Genomic DNA, 20,495 nt, shown 5'->3' on the forward strand with positions numbered 1-20,495 from the left:
TAAAACATTCTTAATTTTTGAACTGTTACAGTAGTAGTGTTTTGAATAGTGCATTATCTTACATAAAAGATATTGTTAAAATATGACATATGGCAGAAATGTTTAAACCCAAAACAACCTCAACATTGCTTGGAATGGAATTCGAAACCCTTATGCTATAACAACTCAGATGTTTAACCTTCAAGTTACTCCTAAAAGTTAAAATACAACATTCACACCAATGTCAGCATGATTTTTTTAATGAGCAAAATTAATGGATACCTGCACAGCAAATGAACACAAAGAAACATACAGTACCAAGAGAAAAGTCTACAGTATAACTTGAATTAGCCAAAGCAATTATAGATGTTAACATTGGTTCTAACAGTGCCATTGCTTCTCAACTCAATATTTAAGAATCACAGACTCAATGTCAACAATGATCTTGGGAGCATGCTAAAGTGGCCTAGCCTAAAATGTTCATGGTCCCTCAATGTTTCTTTTGTGCCTGAACGTGCTACAACATACGGGAAAGAAAGCATTGTAAAAATGATACATTTGTTTATAGACGGGGACAAAGACAAGAGCATCAATTTGACCTTTCAAATTCTCCCAATATGATTCCAACAGTAGCGTACCAAGATTCTTAAGATGATGATCCCACTAATTCACTGTATAATGCTACTATCCTTAATTTGTATCGTTCTTCTTCTGCCTCTGTTCAACTGAAGAATCATTCAGAGATGGTTTTAACATTTGGTTGAACAAAACACAGTATACTTGCTTTGGACAAGTAAAAAAAAAATCAATTATCATAAAACAATTAAAACAGAAAATCACATCAGCAGTTACATAAAAGAACTTTGTGTTTGGAAATGGGACAAAGGCATTTGTCAGTTTAGTAATTAAACTTCTGTTCTTGAGGTGGCATTTCATTTATGTGCAGTTCAAACAATATTTAAACCTATATACAAGTGTATTCAAGATGGCTGTAGGCAATAGTTATTGCTATATATCAATATGGCAGAGCAAAGACTGGTCAAGTCCAAAGTAAAACACAAAGCATAGCTCAAGACTCAAGATTATTTCCAATTATAAATGCCATCAGAATCATGAAGAAAGAGTAGTTTATGTGCCATTCTGAAACTAATTAACGGACTCCTGAGTTTAAAAAAGACGTGCATTTTATTTCACAGTATGCAAATATCGCAGTGTTTTAAAACTGTGTGGGAGAAATTAAACAAGCTACTATGCTGTTTTTGTTTTCAGATGAAAATACAAAAAAAATGTAGTATTTGAAACTAGGACACAAAAATGAAGAGACATCACTGGACCCTGTGGTTTGCACAGTAATTATGATGGACGGATCGATTCTTGATAGAATTAATAGATAATGTTGACCACACGCAAGTTAGATAAAATGTAAACACATTAAATAGTCAAAAAATAGTTACATTATTATAAATAAACTGACAAAATGAATTGTAGTTTGCCTTGTACAACGAAGAGGTACGAACAGTACGTGAATTGTATCTAGGTTTCAGTCACATTCTATGCCCCCAGTTGCAGATAATTTGTAACTTTTTACGTTCTGATTTTTTGGAAGGGACAAGAACAACTATAAAGCCCTACAAAATGACTTTAAGGCAGGCTATCTTTGCACTTTTCATTATTTAAAAGTAATGTTCCCCAGGATGAACCGTTCTTTAGGAGTCTTAATTGTTTTGTACTGTGCCCTTTCTTGAATGTTTTTTTATTATTATTATTTTTTAAATCAAATCAAACCTAAACAGTAGGTGATGCAAATGATATCCTGAAGCATATGCTGCATGTCACAATTTAGGAAAAGAGCTTCTTCTGTTTGAAGTATGTGTCAAACCTGTGCTGCGCATAGTCCTGGGGAAAAACAAACGAGAGACATGGATATGACAGAGATATGGCTTTTCTGTTTTACATGATGAACAGAGGGGGTTTGTTCTGTATACATACTTATGTTTACTGTACACATGACTGTGATGCTGTTTGAGCGCTCAGAGTTTAGTATTACTTATTAGTTTATGGGTAATTGACAAATAACATGGACATGTACTACTAACTTTATATGAATGCATAAATGAATATTTATATTTTAGGTGCTGTATTGGCCACCATTGACATGCAGTTACTCAACAGTTATCAAGTAATAATTTTAATACAATGACAGTCCTAAAAAATCATCATAGAATGATTAGAAAAATGTTTGTAAGGGTTATAATTTGTTTGCATGTGTTGTGATACATTTATTTAATTTTTTTTAGTTTACCATATATCCAAACTCGATTTTGGAGAGCTTGGCTTGAATAATGGACCACAAACCCCAGAGGAAATGAGACGCAAGGGCAAACCTGTTTGTGTGCATGTGATTTTGAGAGAAACAGATAAAAAGGTTACTAGGTAAAGGTTAAAAACATAAAATGGTACAAAGTGGCACTTTTCCCATGTTATGTCAATAAAAGTCTGATAGTAAATGCGATTCGTACCGGTTTGCCTCAATGATCATGTTCTCTTCTATCCTGGCTTGGTCGGCTGGTGCAATGCCCCCCTTTTCTGACAGATAGTGTCTGATAAAATGTAACTGAAAAACAAACCGCAAACAGGCTCAAAATAATATCTATACGAATATCCAGTTTTGATATTTAAAAAGGACTGATATTATCCCCTGCCCCATGACACGATTTTACTAATTTGTCATTTCTAATGCTGTTAAATACTAACATTGTATGCTGTTGAGTTATAGTAATAACCTTTGACACACTTTTTATGTCACATCAGTTCCAAAACTTTCCACTAGATGACAGCCTCACCAAACTACACGTACATTATGTCCAACACAAATGATCTTTCAACTGACAAATCATTTGTCATCAATTTGTTAGAGAAATGCCAAGCACAATTTAATGTCAAATATAACTTATGATGTTGTATTGCATCTGCATAAGAAAAAAAAAATGGTATAAAAAAATACTACTACTACTATCTGGCATATTATAATGATTCTAAGGTTTAGGTTTTTATTCACATTTTTGTATCACCATCGTTTATTCCTTAAAATATTAATTAATACTATCTTATTAAAGATAACATTAAACTCACAAATTTTAACGATGGATTTAGTGAACATTGTAGTGAATTTTAAATAAACTCACATCGACGTGAAAGATTTTGTTTGAATAGGGTTTTCTTGAGAATACTGCTTTAATTCATAATCATTTTATAATGTCCTCAATTTTATTTTCTATCCTATGATGTTTTATTTGTAACTCTTATTTAGATTTGTACAACACAATATCCAAATAAATTGAATTGCTATTTTTTAGTTGACCATTTATAAATAGACCTTTGTTAAGAGTTTTTTTCCTTGTCTAATCTTATATAATATTAAGACAATTAATGATAGGCTGTAGTGTGGGTGAGCTGGCTGTGACTCACCTGCTGTTGTCTGTTGGGATAATTCTCCACCTTTGCCTTGTAGAAGGGCCACTGGTCATATGTGTAGTCGTATATCCATTCACAGAAATGATTGCCAAAATCAAAGCCTCTGCACTCAGAGCAGACCAAAAGGATAGTTCTTTTATTTTAAACTATACAATGACAAGCACATGTAGTATGTTATATAGGGTGGTTTTACCTGTAGTTATAGCTGCTGTATTCAAAATCAATAAGCATTAGTTTGTCAGATGAATTCTCTCGGCCATCTAACATGAGGATATTGCCTGAAGGTGAAAGGGCAGATGTGTTACATAAAGGTACAACACAACAGTGACGGACAGACACTTATCAGATCACCAGATTAGGCAGCTGGCAGGACTCTGGTATGCGTGTAGGAATGCGAATGAGAGATCTCTTACCTTCTTCCACGCCATTGATAATGTGAGATCTCTTACCTTCTTGTACATCATTATGGCAAAACACAACTGGAGAGGGAGTAGCTGCCAGCAGTGACCTGACAGAGAGAGCAGACACATGATTAATCATATTGCTCTCGTGAACCTGCTTTTAAAATGATTATTTTTATTGTTTAAAAGCCCATTGAACAAAAAGTGCAGAAAAAGACAGGAACACACACAGAGCGGTAGACAAGCATTTAATTTAGAGAAAAGTTACACAATCACATGTGTGTGTGTGTGTGTGTGTGTGTGTGACCAAGCAAGCTGAGTATATACAGAATGCAGCTTCCTGTAAGTGTGCCTAATCAGTGATGTCTGGAATTGGGCTAAGGGTGTTAGCATATAAACACACTTACACTACTGTTCAACAGTTTTGGAGTCAGTAAGATTTTTTTTTTCTTTGCAAGAAAAAAAATTAACGCTTGTATTCAGCAAATTGATCAAAAGTGACAGTAAAGAAGACATTTATAATGTTACAAAAGTAACGCTATTCTTTTGAACTTTATATCCAAAGACTCCTGAAAATATTAAGCAAGACAACCTTTATTAACATTGATAACAATAAATGCTACTTGAGCACCAAATCAGCATATTAGAATGATAAGATGACAAAGGATCATGTGACACTAAAGACTAGATAATGGCTGCTTTGCATCACAGGAATAAATTACATTTGACAATATATTCAAATAGAAAACAGTCATTTTAACCCTTGTGCATCAAGTAAAAAAAGTTACACTTAGATCCATAGTGGACAAAAATGTCCATATCAAAAAAACGGTCATAAAAATTGGAAGCTTGGGAGTTAAGTTTGGTCTCATTTTAAAGAAGACCCATGGCAGATTATCATTGAAGTAAAAAAAGTAAAAAAAAATTAAACCAAAAAAAAGTTATAGAAGTTTAATTTATGAAAATGCTTTATGAACAATATTTTATATAAAATATATATTTTGTTACATGTTGAATTCTAAACCTGCTAGAAAATTAAAGCCATAAATCTAAACAAGTTATGTTCCAAATTTGAGGTTTATATCTCAAAAAATGAGCTCTCAGTAAGATTTAGTTTGGACGCAGTACCAAATTTTCCCCATTAGATGCCAGCAAAACTCTGCTGGTGCACACAGTGCTTGGATCTGTGATTTACAGTAGTTTTTCTTTCTCAAATATTACAAGCACACACACACAATTTTTTTTAATGACACACATACAAACCACACTCTGACATCTATACCAACACACCTACACAATTATAGCTGCATTATTTATCCAATTGGCGCTATAATATGCAGAAGCAGAAAACAGGAATAAAGCAAGTATTTGCTTTATAGACCCTTTATAGACCAAACCTGAAAAAATGGCACCATTTGGTAAAAAAAAAATTTTTTTGAAGCCTTGCCAACAGAATGAAAGCCTATTAACAAAAATTGCATCATTTTACAGTTAAACGGCACTGCGATTAAAAATAGCAGTTTTAATGGGTTTCAATGGGGATATTTTTGATCAAACGGTGCTGAGTGTTTCAATTTTGTGTACCTGGTGTAAAATAGATTTATTAAAGGAAATGCGGGTGGAATATTAAAATTCCAATACAAATACACACCTGAGCCAACATTTATGCAGTTAGCATTAACAGGCAAAATTATCCCCCAAAAAAAACTAAAATGGACAAATGTGCATAAGGGTGCACAAGGGTTAAATTGTATTTTCACAATATTACTGTTTTACTGTATTTTTGATCAAATACACGTAGCCTTGCTTAACATAAGAGACTTCAACCCCACAAACTTTGAAATGGTAGTTTGTACCTTGGCCATTTGCTGTTATCTGGAATTTCAAGCATCACAACACGCTTTCCATTCATCCTTTCAGCTCTTTTAATTTACGTGTCATCTTTCTCACCTCAGATTCTCCAGTTCTGCAGGAAGATCATACTTCATTAGCTTGGTAAATTTCTTGATGTGAGCTTCACGCACAAATTTTATTATTTTAACTTGTTCCATATACCTGTTCAGAAGAATAAACAGTCATTTCAACACTGATGCAAATAGAAATATACACAGCAAGCATGAAAAACCACCATCTGCTTAAATTAAAAATAATTACAAAAACATATTAAGGCCCATTTCATACATTAGCTCACTTCCATTATCTGAGGCACATTCTGTTATTCTTGAGGTAAACAAAGTAATTAAAGCTTGTGATTACTGTACAGTTGCAACAAAATACAGTATGTTTGTTTAAAACAGCTATTCCCAAACAGCCAAACTCATTGGTTCAGCCAGTGCTGCTACAACTTAATATAATCTAATGTTTTGACAGTTATACAGTTTTCAGGTATGATTAATAATTTGCATATTCCGGGATAGAAGCATGTATTTTAAAAAAAAAGGTAGCAATTGTTTCTTTAACCGTAGGACTGCAGTCAGAAGACAGTGTGAGACTTTTACCGGTCAATGGTTCCAAACAGCCATTTGGGTTTCTTGTTGAATGGCATCTCCATCCCATGGAATCGTGCCATTTTACTGGCTATTTCAGCTGAGATCTCTGGGAACCCCAACTGCTCCGTACGCAAGCGATTACTCTGTGGAAGAGGAAAAAAGATCTGATTATCACTCTTAGATTATGCATACAGAAATATGTGGAATGATAAATATTTTATCTACGTTTAAGGATTCTGGTTTAAGACTCACAGGCAAGTACTGCTCTAGACGACCTTCTGGGAAAATGCCATAGAGATGTGGGCCCAACTCTCTCTCTGCTAAAATGGCAAACATCACACTTTCCAAAACAAGAGAATCCACTCCCTGTGTGTGAACACAGAGAGACAGATGTATATGAACAAACATGCATAGCACGATTACATACAATGGGGAAAAAAAATATTCGATCCCCTGCTGATTTTGTACGTTTGCCCACTGACAAAGAAATGATCAGTAATCTATCATTTTAAATGGTAGGTTTATTTGAACAGTGAGAGACAGAACAACAACAGAAAAATGCATTTAAAAAAAAAAGTTATAAATTGATTTGCATTTTAATGAGTAAAATAAGTATTTGGTCCTCTATCAATCAGCAAGATTTCTGGCTCCCAGGTGCCTTTTATACAGGTAAGGAGCTGAGATTAGGAGCCCTCTCTTAAAGGGACCAAGGATGTCAGAGACAAGATTGTAGACCTACACAAGGCTGGAATGGGCTACAAGACCATCGCCAAGCAGCTTGGTGAGAAGGTGACAACAGTTGGTGCAATTATTCGCAAATAGAAGAAACACAAAATAACTGTCAATCTCCCTCGGTCTGGGGCTCCATGCAAGATCTCACCTCGTGGAGTTTCAATGATCATGAGAACGGTGAAGAATCAGCCCAGAACTACACGGGAGGATCTTGTCAATGATCTCACATCAGCTGGGACCATAGTCACCAAGAAAACAATTGGTAACACACTATGCTGTGAAGGACTGAAATCCTGCAGCGCCCGCAAGGTCCCCCTGCTCAAGAAAGCACATGTACAGGCCCGTCTGAAGTTTGCCAATAATTCAGAGGAGAACTGGGTGAAAGTGTTGCGGTCAGATGAGACCAAAATCCAGCTTTTTGCATCAACTCAACTCGCCGTGTTTGGAGGAGGAGGAATGTTGCCTATAACCCCCAAAAACACCATCCCCACCACCAACCATGGAGGTGGAAACATGCTTTGGGGGTGTTTTTCTGCTAAGGGGACAGGACAACTGCACCGCATCAAAGGGACGATGGACGGGGCCATGTACCGTCAGGGCCAGGGCATTGAAGCCAACCAGGGCATTGAAAATGAGTCGTGGATGGGTATTCCAGCATGACGACCCAAAACACACGGCCAAGGCAACAAAGGAGTGGCTCAAGAAGCAGCACATTATGGTCCTGGAGTGGCCTAGCCAGTCTCCAGACCTTAATCCCATAGAAAAATCTGTGGAGGGAGATGAAGGTTTGAGTTGCAAAACGTCAGCCTCAAAACCTTAATGACTTGGAGAGGATTTGCAAAGAGGAGTGGGACAAAATCCCTCTTAGGGCTGGGCGATATATCGCATATATATATATATATATCGCTTTCATTATCGCTGATATATTGCCTTCGATAATGAACGCGATCATTTCTTTGTCAGTGGGCAAACATACAAAATCAGCAGGGGATCAAATCATTTTTTCCCCCACTGTAGTTATATGACATCAGGGATTCGACAGCACTGGGCAATAAACATCTTGCCCATGATATAGACTCTTATCAGCTTACCAGCTTTTGCAACAGCATATTTGATCTGCTTAATATATAATATGGTCAGGGTGGCACACCTGTAGAATGGCCCCGTAGATCCGGAGCAGAACTCGTCGAGGTTCGACCCCGGTGGGCTGAACATCGTCGGGTAAACTGCACATATACAGTAGGTTACTGAGTCCTCCACTGCGGGAACAAAAAAGCAATATTGTTCTGTATTTCTATGCATATATATGTATGTGTGTGTATATAAAATATATTTATAGGTTGTATTTATTTGATCAGAAATACAGAGAAAAAAACAGTAATATTGTGAAATACTAATGCAATTTCTCATACTGGTTTCCTATTTTAATATACTTTAAAATATTATTTAGTGACGCACCGATGAATTTTAATCAGCTATTATGAAAGTCTTCAGTGTCACATGGTTCCTTCAGAAATCATTCTAATATGCTGATTTATTATCAGTGTTGAAACTGTTGTGCTGCTTAATATTTTTTGGAACCTGTGATAGATTTGATCCATTTAGCACAACTTTGCTGAATAAAAGTATTAATTTCTTAAAAAAAATAAAATAAATAAATAAATAATAATAATAATAATAATAAATATATATATATATATATATATATAAATAACTGACCCTTTTTAATAGTAGTGTATATTGTAACACAAAATTTCTATTTTGAATAAACACTGCTCTTTTTAACTTTTTATTTATATTTCCAACATTGATAATAAATCAGCATATTAGAATAGTTTCTGAAGGATCATGTCGCACTGAAGACCGGAGTAATGATGCTGAGAATTCAGCTTTGCTTCACAGGAAGAAATTATTTTAAATTATATTAAAAATAGAAAACTGTTATTTAATATTTTACAACATTACAGTTTTTTTTAACAAATAGATACAGCCTTGATGAGCATAAGAAACTTATTTAATTAAAAGACATTAAAAATCTTACTGATCCCAAACTTTTGTTGTGTGTATATATACGCATACATGGCATAATTCACATTAGATGTTGTTTTTATTATTATAAATAATACAGTAGTCAACATTTGAAGTTGTCCTAAGACAAGAATGAATTTTGGTTTTAGGACAACTTTGATGAAAGGCTTTGATCCACTTCAAATGTTGACTAGTGTATATGAAAAGTTAAATGAAATCATTTTGAGACCTAAAGTTCTTTTATAAATAGTTTGCACACCTGACTATTTTGATCTGAAAGTCATGCTCCGATATATCCTTCCATGATCCGGACAGAAAGTCACGGCACCAGCTGAACGCCCTCCTCCTAGTGTCCGGGTCCACATCCACGCTACGGCCGTCCTGATGGGACTCCGCTTCAGAGTCATCATCTCCGTTCACACCGCGGGGACTGGCAGATCTCGGATGTCCCTCCTCGGCCGCCATCAGTGAGTCTCCGCCAGCAGGTCTGTCTGAATCTGCGTCATCCTCGACGCATCTGCCTACACTTCCAGCTCCATCACTCATGCACTTCACTGTCGGGCTGGCATTCATGATCCTACGCGCTAGAAATCCAAAGCTCCTTTTAAAGAGAGTGAAAGAACCGAGCCGCTATAAGCAAGGACACCTAACTTATCCGCCCCAGAACCAGCATTAACCGAACGCGAATAAACGCACATGCACCACTATCACTAGCGCACCATCAACTAAAGATTAAAGATATCGGGAATATTCCTAGCTATTCTTTCCACATGACTGTTGCTTAACTGTTACATTAAATACGCAGACGTATAAACAAGCTCTTAATTAAACATTTTCCCACTACTTCCTCGTGAAGTACCCGCTAGAGCGTTGTCACTGCAGATTGACTTAAAAAGATTGACGTTTATTTTAACCAATCAGATTTGGATAGCGCGGCACGCAACGCATTTCTAGTACCGCCCCCTTAAAGTCAGAGCGCTGATTGGTCAGTTCCATCACAACTACAATGAGTATTGGGAAATGTAGTTCGGTTAGCACTGAAAAGTATAACGTTACAGTAAAATCTATTAATTAGATAATTAAAGTAGCTTGACGGTAAAATGACATTTTATAATATAGAATATATAATTTCACTTTAAATATGATAAATATTAAAATGTGTTTTTAGAGGACGAATAAAATTATCTGTAAATTATTTATTTATTATTTGTCAGTCGTTTTGGATAAAAGCGTCTGACGAAAAAATTACTAAATGTATGATTTACCTTATTGCTGAAAACACAAAGAGTACATTTTATCTTAAAAGTATTTATTTATTTTAAAATGATTTATTACAGTGGAGTCTTATGTTATATTGTGTGCTGTTTAGTAATGTTTATATAATTATTTTAGTGTAATGTGTATTAGTGTGATAGTATTTGTGCTCTGCTATTGTTGATAGTTAGGAGGAAATGGCCTTCCATTGTATCACTTACGTTATTCTCAGTAATCTATATCAGTAAACAGATGCATTTATAGATAGATAGATAGATAGATAGATAGATAGCAGGGTCAGAAACTAATTGGGGCAAAAATAAATCAAGAATTGGAGGAAAAAGTTTAATGAATAACAAAATTAAAAAAATAATAATAAAATGTTTAAAGTGTCTGTGTTTCTTAAAACCAGCCTGGCTAATACTCTGAGATAACCTGCATGTCTGAGGCTATATTAGTGTAAAGGTGAGCATTTTTTGATAAGATCTTACAGCATTTGTGGGGAGTACAGCATTGAGTCTCTGAAGCTCTTTCTGTCTTTCTTTATTCTCACACTCAAACAGCTAACCTTAAAATCACTTTGTCAGCAAATATTTTGTCTATACAGGAAACCCCACGTCCTAAAACAACCTTCATATTTGAAATGCAGCACACAGTGTTCCCTGCATTGCTCACTTCCACCACTGTTACTCTTACTTAGTAAGGCTTTCAGCACCGATCACTGAACAGCTCCTCTGTGGCAGAACGAGGGTTAATAATCCAACTGAATGGTCTATGCTTTATGATTGTTACACAGACACGTGATTATTGATATGAGCAAACATGCTGTGCTTGATAATTAACCTGTTAGTACTGCCTATTTTCCCCCATGCAGAGATGTCTTACATTGTGTGTGTGTGTGTGTGTGTGTGTGTTTTACTAATATTATTTAATTTACAGAAACTTATGATATTCTTAGAACACATGCCCATAAAATCATGAAATTTTCTAGGTAGGCCTACACTAGCCTAAACGTCCAAAAAAAAAAAAAAAAATAGCCTATATATATATATGAGCACCAATATAGGTACCTTCTAGTACTTTGTGGTTATTTCATAAATAGGAGAATTAATATCATTTTGTGCTTAAGCTTATAATTTGTCTGTTAAATACTGGCATGTTATTACATAATTGGCTTTAGAGAACTGAAAGCACATGAGTTGATGTGAGTGACTGTCATGTTTCACCAGAGGGCACTGGTTTCTCAGTGATACTGAACTGCAGTCTGTGTTCTGCCCACATGCAACATCGTGCTGCAAAATCTTACATAGCTCTTGAACGGGACACGGAGGCCGATTATTGAGCAGTTAACTAGATACTAATGTTAAAAGAGACACAAACTGTCCATCCTCTAGATGGCGCTTGGCGGCTCAAAAAACAAATCCTCCATTGAGAGGCATTTCAATCTCAAGACGTTTATGAGATAAATACATGTATAGGCTATTATAAAAGTTTAGTTTCTGACATACAAATGCATCCGCTGCAAACTTTATTATTATTTTAGTAGCCTAACTGATACCACGGATTTTTCACAAAACTTCTGTATTAGCGTAATATGTGTGTGATTTTCTGTGACTCGTATTAAGTTTATTTAATTATTAATGATCTCATCACTATTCCTTGCAACATTTTACATTCATAAATTTACATTTTCAAAGAAGTATTTAAATATGTATTAGCTATACTGTAGGCTAGCCTATATTTCAGTTGTTTAAAAACTAGAAATTCAAATGCATGTTTTATGGTATATATTGTTTTATGGCGTAGGCTAATAGGCCTACTAATATTTTCAGAATCTCATGTATTATTATTCTCATATAATATTTTGTTTATTATCTTTGTTCATAAATGCATTTTGCAAAAAAAAAATATAAGAATGTATAAATATAGCCTAAAAATTAATAAAAAAACGACACCTGCTTTTACTGATTGTTTACACACAAAACATTTGCTATTTATTCCCCAGGTTGTTAAAATTATAAGTAGCCTACAATCTATAGAAAACAAAAACATTATCTAGGATGTAAATTCTTTAAATTTACTTTTCTTAAACAGAAAAAGACTCATTTGTGGAATGATCCCCTAATTGGTACTGAGACACTTGAATCGACTTTTAATTCAAACAATGAAGAGAGAGAAATTAAATAAAATTCTAATTAACCAATCAACCTGACCAATCATAGACAGCCTGTGGACCTCTAAGCCACGCCCACTTATAGCCCGTGTAACGTTGATTGGCGTTCTAGCCGCTCGTTCTAATTCTATGCGATCCATGCACGCGCCTCTGCCCCCTCCCTCATCAGCATCAGCATCATCAGATGCGCGCAGATCACGCACTGGTTCATCAGCAGGTGTGTGACTGAAACACAAGATAATCGATATTAATACATCGCCACCTATGTGCGTTCTTTATATCTGACTCTCATTTCTTTGGATCAGCGGTTTGGCCGTTTTGATGGTTTGATTCCCAGCGGGCGTCAGCAGTCAGTGTGGCCGAGAATAAAGCGAGATCATATTTAATATCCGCTTCTCCAGCGTCTGTGGATGGGCTGCGGACATCTGCATCTGCAGTCTCTGTTTTTGAGTCACTAAGAAGATGGCGGACAGGGCAGAGATGTTTTCTCTCTCCACCTTCCACTCCCTCTCTCCTCCGGGATGCAGGTAAGGCACGCAGTATTTCTCTCGAGTACGCGCGGGGTTTCCTTTTCTTCTGGCATTTGTATTCATAGAAGCTGGTCATATGTGACCATCTGCGCTGTTTATGTATCTGTAACGTCCTCAAACACATCCAGAGATCAGCATCAGCATCATCCGCAAGCAGTGATGCTCAGCATCCTTGTGTTATTGATGTGGATCAACAATAACGCCCTTGTTATTGTTTCTTTTTTTCTTGTCTTTTTTTTCTGGCACTAATTTAATGTGTATGTAAAACAATGCACTTATGTACGTGAAATTGAATGAAGGACAGATGATTTTTTTTTTTTTCCTGGCATGTCATTGCCTGACGCATCCTCTCTGAGATAGTTGGCATATACTGGAAAGGCCCACGCCCTGTTGTGATGCTCATAACTGCATTTTAAATTTTGATCACACAATACAGTGTTCCCACAATTGTGTAGTGCTGTGTAATACCAATGAACCGGTACTTAATTGTGTTTGCGGACCTGCTTGTAATTGCACATTAATAATAAAGGTATTGGTATTACTCTAATATTACAGGAACCTCTAATATGGGTAATGAGTGTAAGGAGTTAGCTCATTTTTTATCATTGCGTACCATAATTTAGGTCCTACAAGTAGCATAAATAAGTAAATGTTGACGTGCATTAATTTGGCTAGTAGATATATAATTCTTGGCATGTGAATGTACCTAGTACAACTGAGTATTAGTCATTTAAATGGATGAACAGTATATTCTTGGTTCTATTTAACTGTAAAAATTACAGTTGCTACTGTAAGGAGGTATTTCCACCTGATCCAACCCTTAAAACGATTTTCATTGGTGTAACACAATAGTCAGGTTGAGACATATTAAATCATTTTAATTGAATAAAAGCAGTTAATTTATATGTTACTGCATAAAGTTTAGTTTTAGGTTTTTATAGTGTAGATTAACACAGTGCTTTGGTGGTGCATCAGTTTTTCGCTTGGTATCTGCTACAAGATGTAGATGTTTGTTTTTTTATTAGAACAGATTTGGAGAAATTTAGCATTAAATCACTTGCTCAGCAAGATTCCTCTGCAGTGAATGGGTGCCGTCAAAATGAGAGTCCAAACAGCTGATAAAAACATCACAAAAATCCACAAGTAATCATCATGACTCTAGACCATCAGTTAAGTGTTGTGAAGTTAAAAGCTCACTGACATTATCCATTAATTTTATGGACATTTCTGTTAACACAGTGCAATGAAATGTGAAATGGTAAAACTGGTCAAATAAATACGGAAAAAGTCCTTCAAATTATACATTATATTGTGCCATATTTTTATAGATTTTATTTTAGAGTGTGTGTGTTGAAACAAATCCTTAATTAAGATGCTTTTCATATCAAACTCTTGCCTCTGGCTAAATTCAAGACCTCTATCCATAATACTGTTTTCTCTAGTCGTCATCTGAATCAGGAGAGAAATGTGCACAGAAAAAGCACCTTTTACAAGCGAGAACACTCCAAAGTAGTTTTAAAGAAACATGTTGTATGTCAAATATGGATTTTAATCATGGATGTACTTGGAGGAAGTGCTATTCTTGGATAAACTGAGAGGAAAAAGTTTCAGCAAATTTTTATTTTTGGGTGAACTATTCCTTTAAAACATAGTTATTTTAAATTATTAAAATACTTTTAATTTACTTTAGTTGGGTTGTTGGCTTTTTTTAAACAAAATATATGATCCTCTTTTGATTAAATTGCTCAAAGTAAATATTAAAGTGCAGTGACAGTAAATGAAATATTATTTAGATTAACCACTTTTGAAGGGAAATTGTTGGCTTTAACCATCCTATGAGTGACAGATCATTTTCTCAATGGCATGCTAGTCTTCCTGTCGCTCTGTCATCTAGTGCATTAATTCAAAAGTGTGTGTTGTATCACATTTTATTCCTGAAATGAAGGTGATGTTTAGTCAAAAAGGTATATTCAGTCTGGCAAACACATATAGACAGAGAGACAAAGCAATCCTTCCACCTTTATACTAAAACGACATTTCCCTCATGTGAGCGGAGGTAAAACAATCAGAACGTCCTCCTTAGCTTCCAGCATAATGAATCAAAACAGTCTGGAAGGCCACATCACATGTCTGACATTCTGACGATCTCAGGTCAAGCATCAACCTAAAGTGCCGTGCTGGAACAGGGCAGGTGATTTCAAACAGGTTACAGCTTAAGAAAAAGCACCAATGTGATGTTTTTGTTGTCATCTTAAATTGATGCACCTCTCTTGCTTTTCTTTCCAGCTCTACATTTTTGTAATCCTTTTTCTCTCATTGTTTACTTTATAGTGGAAAAGTGGGTTCTTATACTCTCCTTGTTCTCCCATAAACCTGTCATCTCTCAGATTAGAAATAATGGGCCGCACTCTGCATTCTCTAATGCCTCAGGACGATGTCTTAATGAAGAGAAAATCCCAGTCTCTCTCTATTCAGATTGAAGTAGCTTTACTGGCATGATAAAAAGTCTTTGTACATTGTACATATTTATACATGGCATACCCTCTAGCGCTCTGTTTATGTGCATTGCATGATTCACATCACAAATACTTTTTAGTCTGAATTTTTTTTTCACTTGAAATGGCAAGTAACACTGAATTAAAGGGATAGTTTACCCCCAAATCTTTGGAGAGTATCACATATGTAAACAACGTATGCTGTTCTGTGTCAGCAGCACCACACGCGGATATGTATGTGTTTGATCTGAACGTAATCAAAGTATCCGCGTACATACTTATGTGATACTCCCCAAAATGGCACCAAGTGTGAATTGGAATGTGGAATTCATCAAAAGTATCTTAATTTGTGTTCCGAAGATGAACGAAGGTCTTACATGTTTGGAACAACATGAGGGTGAGTAATTAATGATAGAATTTTAATTTTTGGGTGGACTATCCCTTTAAATGTGAAATGTTTAACTAGTAAGATGGAAATAGTATTTTCTTCTAAAATTGTAATCTAATAATCTTTGTTTAAATTGCAACTTAAAAAACAACAACAAAAAGTGTAGTGTAGATGCATACAAAAAGTACAAAACGTATTTAAATGGCTTAAAAATATTATGTAGAAAGTAGATATTTGCACTGTTTTGATCTATTTTTGCTTGATCTAATCATTAAAATTTTTGTTGTAAACCAGTTGATTCATGTTTAAACATGAAGCTTATATATTTGTAAATATATAAAAAAAAATATATATATATATATATATATATATATATATATATATATATATATATATATATTTATATTTATATATATATATATATATATTTATATATATATATAAAAAGTGAAGCATTAGTACACAAAGGGATTTTCCCATTTCTCATACTGTGTGTGGGTTGAGTTATGGCATGGATTTTCACTAGCCAGGGAGCACAGTGTGGCTCTGTGTGTGTGTGTGTGTGTGTGTGAGATGATAAGCATGGCTCAGCAGTACTCTTAGGTAATGCACTGTGGTCTTAGGACTGATGCTCTCTACAGAACCTTAAACTTCCTCAAATAGACACTGCAGCGACATAAAAAGACGAGCATAATACACAAACATATAATGCAGTAAAAGATACACTCATGAAAGCAGCCTCTCCTTAAGCTGTTTATGTAAGTCTACGGCTGCTCCCTTTGGAATACACAAATACTATGAAAATGTTTGTATGTGTGCATGTTGGAGCGGCTTCTGGAAATGAATGTTTTATGTTTGGCAGTAAACATCTGCTTGGTTTCAATTAGAATATAACAAGAATATTATTGCTCCTTATCAAAATTGAAACAGTTGTGCTGCTAAATATTTAGTTGAAACTTAATTATTTTCAGGATTCTTTTATCCAGTATGGTAGAGTATGGTCACATGACATTATCATATCATATAAAGCAAATGAGAATGTTTGGTGACCTACCTGTGATCTAATCAGCATGTCTAATCACAATATTGATTTTGGTAAAGATTCACCTTAATTAAATTCTAGCTGTTGTGCTGTGAGTCAAGAGACATAATTTCATTATAATATGACGATGAACTTAACAAGACACAGGCAAAAACAGAAACGCAACAGACATATGACAGATATCGCCCCCCTCCCGGGAAGGCGTGTCCTCACCCCGTAAAAAGTTCAAACTGAGGATGGAGTGGAGCAGGAGAGAGGGCAAACCAAACACAGAACAAAATAAAAGTCCATGGGGGAGTGGAAGGTGGAAGCCAGGAACAGGAGGAGCCATGTGTTGAGCCAGAGACCAACCAGGACGAGGCCCCAGGGCGGAATCGAAGGCGGGAGGAGCCATGGTGGGAATGACATCTTGACAGTCATGGACACCCTGGGGACGACCAATGGAGATGTAGCCCTCCCTGATGGAGACCCAGATGGAGCCGAGGAGGCGATGAGTCCACGCTCAGCCGATGGTCCTGGAGACAGAGGAGCAGCCGCAACAAAAGGCAACAAACGTCCGAGGAGGAACCGGAAAGCCAGAGGCTGAGCCGGTGGGACTGAGGACGAAGACTGAGTCGGGGGGAAGGAGGAGCCAGCCGAAGCTGCAGGTGCAGGCAGGTCGACAACTGACCAAGGCGGAGCCGATTGGATGAGGGAGCCCGGAGAAGTCGTATGGCCGATGGTTTCCGGTGGAGCCGAGGGAGAGAGGAGCCAAGGTGGAGCCGAAGTGTCGACGGGCCGAGGTGGAGCAGGGGGCACAGAGGCTGGAGGCGGAGACAGGGGATCCACTGTGTAGGATGGAGCAGATGGCCTGAAGACACTCGGCATATCCCGCTGGCGAGTAAGAGGTGCAGAGGGACTGAAGGACAGCAGTGATGACGGGGCTGAAGCACTGGCTGAGTGAGGAGGTGGGAGAGGGAGGCTGGGCAGGAATTCAGGACATATAGGAGACACAGGAGTCACTGGAGAAACAGGAGTATCTTGAAAAAGAGGGGGCTTAGGGCTCGCCTCTCCAAAAAAAAGTCAATCAGGTTCACAGAAAAAATGTCCTTCAGCTCCTCATAATATCCACCAGAGGCCAGTTCATACTTGCTCATAGCGGTGGGAGTGTGGGCGGGGCAATCCTCCAACTCCCCGAACTCCACTAACACTCCCTCAGCGCTCAGCGGTGTAGCCGGCTCACACACCTGGTCAGACCATTGCGGAGAAGTAGGCTCCAGGGCGATGGTAACTTCCAACCTTGTCCTCGTGCGACACCTCCGTCGCATCATTCGCTGGTGGTGGGCTGGTCTCTGGCAGTGGTGGAGTGGGGCTGGCGGCGAAATCATCCTCCACAGGGCCGATGGTGAACAGAGTCATTGTGTACCAGCACCCACTCCACAAAGGCGGCAAAATCCTCTTTAGGACCACCTGCTGGAACGCGTGCCTTTGACCGCTCACTCAGGCTGGTGTAATAAAAAACACAGAGCGAGCAGTCTGGATAGTGAGTAAGGCACGCAAGCTGAATAAAGTCCAGTGTGTGAGCTTCCAGCGGGCGATCTCCCTGCTCCAGGCAGAGAAGTTTTACGGGGGGAAGGTCCATAATAAAATTCAACAAAACAAAAAGGGGAAAACGCCGCTCAAACAGTTTAGGCCAGTTATTCTGTTACGGAGCTCCAAGGAGGAAGATGAGATCAGGCAAAGATAATCCTAAATAACATTCTTTAATAACAATCCACTCAAAAAACGTGTAACATAGACAATAACTGGTAACTGAAATGGGGAAAACTCAGGATTTATAAAGCCAGGGGCTAATGGGATAATTAATGAAACAACAGGTGGTGACATTGAACTTAACAAGACCAAAAACAGAAACTCAACACAGACATGTGACAGTGTTGTGGTTGATTATTATTTGCAGAAATCAAACATAATAAAATCACTGTTTAGACTGTTTCTGACTGTTAGTATTGTTATTTTACTCATATTAATCTCACTTTCTTTCTAATCTGACTCTTTATTGCATTTGGAATGTATTGAAGTATCAGTGCATGCAACAGTCCAGAAGTCACCATTGTTTGAAAACAAAACAGCCTGGTGAATAGATGCATGATTCAGCACATTAAGCCCATCTCTGGTGGGATGTGGTTGTCATGGTGACAGCTGCAGAGGTGACCTCACCCTACTTAACCTGCCGTGTGTCTCAGTGGTATTCAGTTAATGGTGTGACATCACCCCTTGCACAGCGCAGCAACTATGGCAACAGCCAATGATTGGCAGCGTATGTGCGTCCCCCAGGGCCTGAAACATGCCCCACCTTTTGTAATTAGAATTAACAGGTTTGGAGCGGCTAACTGATGTTTGCCGGGAAGACTAGAGAGTAAGATTGGGTCTTTGGGAAACAATCAAACATAAGGAGCCATTGAGATGGTCATCAGTGAAGAATCCTAATAAATAATCTCTTCATGTACAAGATTGATAAGGCTGTTTATGGAAAGGTTAGAAGTTCATTGAGAAAACAGGTGTTTTATCTTTGATTAATTATGTGAATAACATCCCATCTGGAGATGGGACATACTAAATCTTTTTGTCGCTGTGATTTACAGTTAATGATCTCGCCTATTCCGTACATTCTTAATTGATTTAACAATAAATAAGCATTCCCTATCCTCACAGAACACATGCACAACACTGTCACTACAATGCGGAAATGTCACCAAGGCGTTACTATGCAGTTTATGGAAAAATATTTTTTTTTAGAATATAGAATATTAACACATTGTTTTGTGTGTGTGTAAAACACTTTTAATTATAGGCAAAACTGACTTTAAATATCTCTCCATTTACTGTAGGTTAATATGCAAAGCTAAATGTGTTTATAGATGCATTCCGTCATTAGCACTGCTGCTAGATCTGGTTTTTGTGAACTCATTCATAATTCATGAATCGCTGTGAGTCTGTAACTAATATCACAGAGTGGTTCTGAGTCTAGAGCAGCTTCTCCCAGGAGCTCCTCTACCGTCTGCTGTCAAGCCACAGTTTAGATCTGAGCATGGACTGTGTGAATGGAGACAGAGATCTGCTGTAGATCTGTTTATTTATTTTAAAGTGTGAGGCGCAATTTGGATTAGCTAGTCTTAGAAGTGGCATTATACCCTAAACACACACACACACACACACTGGGGTTGACGTGCTCAGTGGAGCGACATTCATCTAAATCCTCTGATAGTTCAGTGATTAAACAGAAGCTCATTAAAACGCATCTTCAAAGCACACAATCCACTGTCTGGGTTTTTCTCATGTATGTGGGATTATTTCCACACTACCGTATTTCATCTCATGGGAGGGTCATTAGAGGCTCATGTAGAAATATGTTCAGTGCTGAAATGACAGGGGTTAGAGAAATATTAGCTTTTTCTGGAAGAAAAGAGTTTCAGAGATTCTGGAAGAGAACTCAGAGATTGTTAAACTGAACCATACGAGCTGTTATAC

General features: G+C 37.1%; 2 protein-coding genes across 3 annotated transcripts in view; one reads left to right on the forward strand and one right to left on the reverse strand.

Moving 5' to 3' along the window:
- Nucleotides 1–222: 222 nt before the first annotated feature.
- LOC306842859 (choline/ethanolamine kinase-like) lies at nt 223–10,005 on the reverse strand. Of its 2 annotated transcripts, none has more exons than XM_079374008.1 (11): nt 9,363–10,005; nt 8,226–8,334; nt 6,596–6,709; nt 6,353–6,486; nt 5,805–5,909; nt 3,867–3,961; nt 3,647–3,731; nt 3,448–3,556; nt 2,499–2,593; nt 2,282–2,363; nt 223–1,875 (listed from the first exon to the last, which is right to left on the reverse strand). In XM_079374008.1, the coding sequence occupies exons 1-11, from the start codon at nt 9,674–9,676 to the stop codon at nt 1,819–1,821; spliced, it is 1,299 nt and encodes a 432-aa protein (XP_079230134.1). In that variant the 5' UTR covers nt 9,677–10,005; the 3' UTR covers nt 223–1,818. The 2 variants fall into 2 exon arrangements, with proteins under 2 accessions (XP_079230134.1, XP_079230135.1); XM_079374009.1 differs by having other exon boundaries at nt 3,903–3,961; nt 9,363–10,002.
- Nucleotides 10,006–12,992: 2,987 nt separating this feature from the next.
- LOC306842673 (C-Jun-amino-terminal kinase-interacting protein 2-like) overlaps nt 12,993–20,495 on the forward strand; it is a gene marked incomplete at its 5' end in the record, with an annotated part of 30,283 nt that continues 22,780 nt past the window's right edge. The window contains one exon of the mRNA XM_079373676.1: nt 12,993–13,057. Coding sequence (XP_079229802.1) covers nt 12,993–13,057 — 65 coding nt within the window. The remainder of the gene's footprint in view (nt 13,058–20,495) is intronic.

The sequence above is a fragment of the Barbus barbus genome (assembly GCF_936440315.1).
Source record: "Barbus barbus genome assembly, chromosome: 23".
Lineage (NCBI taxonomy): Eukaryota > Metazoa > Chordata > Actinopteri > Cypriniformes > Cyprinidae > Barbus > Barbus barbus.